The sequence below is a fragment of the Rhagoletis zephyria genome, unplaced genomic scaffold (genome assembly GCF_001687245.7).
Source record: "Rhagoletis zephyria isolate East Lansing unplaced genomic scaffold, Rhagoletis_zephyria_1.1 Rzeph_scaffold_04704, whole genome shotgun sequence".
Classification (NCBI taxonomy): domain Eukaryota; kingdom Metazoa; phylum Arthropoda; class Insecta; order Diptera; family Tephritidae; genus Rhagoletis; species Rhagoletis zephyria.
Window position 1 is genome coordinate 10,070 of NW_016161787.1, and position 4,098 is coordinate 14,167.

The 4,098-nt window shown below is 30.6% G+C and overlaps 1 protein-coding gene across 1 annotated transcript in view; it reads left to right on the forward strand.

Moving 5' to 3' along the window:
- The first annotated feature begins 1,656 nt into the window (after positions 1-1,656).
- Positions 1,657-4,098, forward strand: part of LOC108371101 (arrestin domain-containing protein 17) — a 15,861-nt gene continuing 13,419 nt past the window's right edge. Inside the window, exon 1 of the mRNA XM_017626601.1 lies at positions 1,657-2,368. Within this exon, the coding sequence (XP_017482090.1) occupies positions 2,254-2,368 (115 nt within the window). The 5' untranslated portion in view covers positions 1,657-2,253. The remainder of the gene's footprint in view (positions 2,369-4,098) is intronic.

Consider the following 4,098-nt stretch of genomic DNA (forward strand, 5'->3'; position numbering starts at 1 on the left):
TTTTCATCCTGATCATTTATGTATACATTTGTCTATATCTATCTCGATTCGTTTTGGCTGTTACAAACAACCGTTATGTGAACAAAGTTATAATACCCTTGTGCACAAGTGCGCTCGGGTATAAAAATATAAATATTTTTAGCATGGTTTCAAGTAATGTTTTTGAAACAACTTCAAGGTTTATTTTTTTATTTAAATCCACAATATAACTGAGGCTAAGACTTTTTTTCGTTAAAGAGAATCAGCATAAAAAATTAAATATTTTTTAACAAAAAAAAAATAAAAAAGTATATATAAAAATATATTTAAACTACAACATACATTAAAAATATAACCATTACTATACACGTGTAGATATGTACATACAATAGATTTGCATTTGCTAATTTACGTCAACTACTCCATGCAAATTTTTATTTCAGTGACGAATATATTTGAACGGGTGTTACAATTTTCATTATTTTTTATTATTTGTTGCAACTACAAAGTTAAGAAGAGATATGCAATTTTAGCTGAAAATTCGTAATAATAATTTTTATTAATTTTTTTTTTAATTTTTATATTTTTATTGTTTCTTAGGAGAAATTGAAAAAGTCTAGAAAAACGAAGTCTGAGGAAGAGTGGTGGTGATCTCCGAAATAGCTGCTATAACTTCTACCGCTTAGACTTTGTTGCTTTTTAATATTTTTTTTTTATTTATTATTATTTTAGACAAAATAATCGTATTTTAATCGGGTGGCTAGTTTAGAAAATGGTAACAAAGGGTTAAGTTTGCTATCAAGCACGACTCCAAGATACTTTGCACTGTGTGATAATGCGGGAGTCTGGCCGCCTTGCGAAGGTATTTTGAATTTTGGTTTTTTTATTTCTGTTCGTAAATAGGATAACTTTTTTCTTGGCTGTGTTCAAATTTAGGCCCCTCCTCGCAGATTTATTTTGTTTTTTCAAATATTTCGCTATGGTTTGAAAGTAATGGGCCTGTAGTTGCTATTAAAACATATCCGCGTATGCCAACACTTTGATTCCCCTTCTATTAATTATTATGAATATGCCGTTAATATAGGTTTATCTAAACATTATCCAAAGTGTATCTTTACAAACTCAAAAACCAACTTTACACATTTACCGCCAAGAGAAAATTCGAAACCAGTGGCAACACAAGGCTCACTACTGCGAGAAAGATTGGTAAACATGTATTTATTTGTACACATACAAGCATAATTTTACATACATGTTTAGATGAGTTGACAGGACCTTTAGTGTATATTTACTACACAGTGCAAGTAAGAAAATATCCATGCGGTGAAAAAAACATAAACAATGAAGCACATAAACAAAATAGAAATGTAAAAAGTACCGCGAAAAAAGCAAAGAAAGAGAGAGGTAGAAGACGTAGTAAAGAGAGCATACTATAGTGGATGCAAAGAGAACATAAAAAAGCAAAATACGGCACAAGGATAATGATGACGATGTGCCAAGCTGTCAAATCAAGTAAGCACTTACTCGCAAATGGCTGTTGGATGTCCGAGTGTGCGGAACGTGTTTAAGCGCAAAGCAATTTCTAAGTGACGGTACGGCAGAAGAAGAAGAAGCAACATAAGCTACATCTATATGGTATATGTATACATATATGCAAAAAAAATTTTATGTGAAAAATTTGAGCAAAAACTTTGTTAAATTAAAGTGAAAAAAATGCAATGGAAATAATAATGTGGAAATTTTGCTAAAATATAATTGTGGTATAAGTAATTTAACAGTATCAAAGTAAAGCTGAAAAATCTGAAGAAAGGTGTATTAGTGCAATTACGCTGCGTTTAAATTTAAAATATATGTTGGTGTGTATATGCCATTGAAATATGTATGTAGATATTTTTTGCATAGTACATACAAAAAGGCACGCGAGGCGTATGAGTAACCTAAACTATTTAACCAACTGAATCACGCGACGTACTATCTACCTACCAACACAGTGAAGAGCATACATAGATGGAATTGCAGAAGAAAAAAGTAGTTGAAAATTAAATGAAATTTAGTGAAATTTGCTTTAAGTTGCATACAATCAACAGCAACAACAAAAACAACTGCAGAAAATCTAAAAAAATACGCCTATTTTAAACTAGCAAATACTCACAAAACAATTTAAATTGAACACACGCACACTCGCATCAGGCGCATACATACAAACATACCTACCTACATAGATCCCCACACAGCTGCATATAAATAGCATCAATTTGAGAGTCACGTAGTTATATGCCAATTGAGTGCCTTATATCCTTTGATAATAATCCTCAAGGTGTTTACTATGCTGGACAGGAGCTATCCGGCGTTGTTGACCTCAGTGTCGATGCAACAAAACGCATTAAAGGTAAGCAACAATGCCTACTAGTATGCCAGTGGGTGAAAGAGAGCAGGGTGATTTATTTTTAGTACAAAGTCTACTTACTTATATACTAAATATGCAAAAATTCTATACAAATGCTTGTAATAGTTAGTTGTTTGCATGGGTTTCCTTTATATGTACATTAGGATGGTGCAAAAGTGCACAGGAAAACCCACTTTTTCGAATTTTCCCGCTGTCACCCCTAGCACTGAAGAAAATCGAACATTAGAAGAGCCCTATTTTTTATGGTTTTTTTAAAAACGTTTAATATTTGAGAGTACCGCTGGAGCTTTGAAGTTTTTTTTATGGCGAAAATATTTTTTTTTTTACATTTTTTAATTGCTCAAAAATCGTCAAAACAAACATTTTTGTTCAAATAAAAATATTACCTTCAGAAATCTTTAAAACATAAAATTATGATTAACATACATATGTATATATACATAGATATTTAAATTTAAAATTCTACTAGCTACTTCTATAATGTGCGAGATATTGAATATGTAAAAATGCTTTGAAAAATTTTAAAGTTAATTGTACATCATAAATTTTATGGAAAAATTATGGAAAATTTCAAAGTCCCGCGCACGGTAGTTCAAAATTAGCATTTTGTGTTAATAATTCACTAGAGCCTTCACTCTTCACTCAATTTAATTCATTTTTTTTTTTTAATGAAAGCAACAAAGAAATGTTACATAATAAAAACCAGTTGTAAATAATTGTAGGGTTCTCCTAAAACGAAAAAAAAAAAATAATAAAAAAAAATATTTAAAATGTTGTAGAAAAACAAATTTTATTTTCTTCGTTTTTATAAAAGATTTGGGTATGCAGTTTCATAGATAGAGATAGAACTGCACACCCAACATTTTTGCTGAAACTCGAAGAATTTGTTCTAAATTTTGGTGAAAATTTTTTTATAACATTTAAAATTTTAAATGGGATTTTTTTTGTAGTTTGGGGAAACCCTAGAATTGTTTTCAATTAGCTTTTATTAAATTAACTCTGCATTTTGCACAAAAAAAAATGTAATACAAACGAACAAAATTTCAAAAATCGGGCGCAACTGGTCTCTGGTGAATTTTATTACCTTATTAGAAAAAAATATTAATCAAATTGAGTGAAAACTGAAGGCTCCAGTGAATTGTGAACACAAAATGCCAATTTTGAACCACTGTGTGACGGCACCGTCAAATATTAATTAATTTCAAAATCAAAAGTACGAGTCTCCCTATTTTCGACATTCTTCAGTTCTGGAGGGTGGCTAGAAAAAACTTAGAACTACCCTAATATTCATACGTAAATGTGCATGTATAGTTGTTATATTTGGCGCTGTAATTCTAGCTTGTCATCATTTAGGAACTTTAACTTACATGCTACAATATAGCATACAAATTTGCGTATGTCAACGCTTTAGCTTACATTTTAATACGCTTTTCTTTTTAAATATTTTATAACTTAATTTTGTACTGTTGCAGCAAGCACCAAATCACCAAGAGGCTGTGTATATTATTAAAAATTCATATCCACTTACGACTATGTAGTTATATTTAGGTACCTTCAAGCATACATACATACAGTGACGAGCAAAACTGTAACATGGTTTAACACTTTTTGTTTCAGCCACCGCTATATTTCCAAGTTCTAACGACTTTCATACTTTTGCTGTATATTCTTGTTGGTACATCCCTACTCCCTCTCTCATAATGATTTGAAGT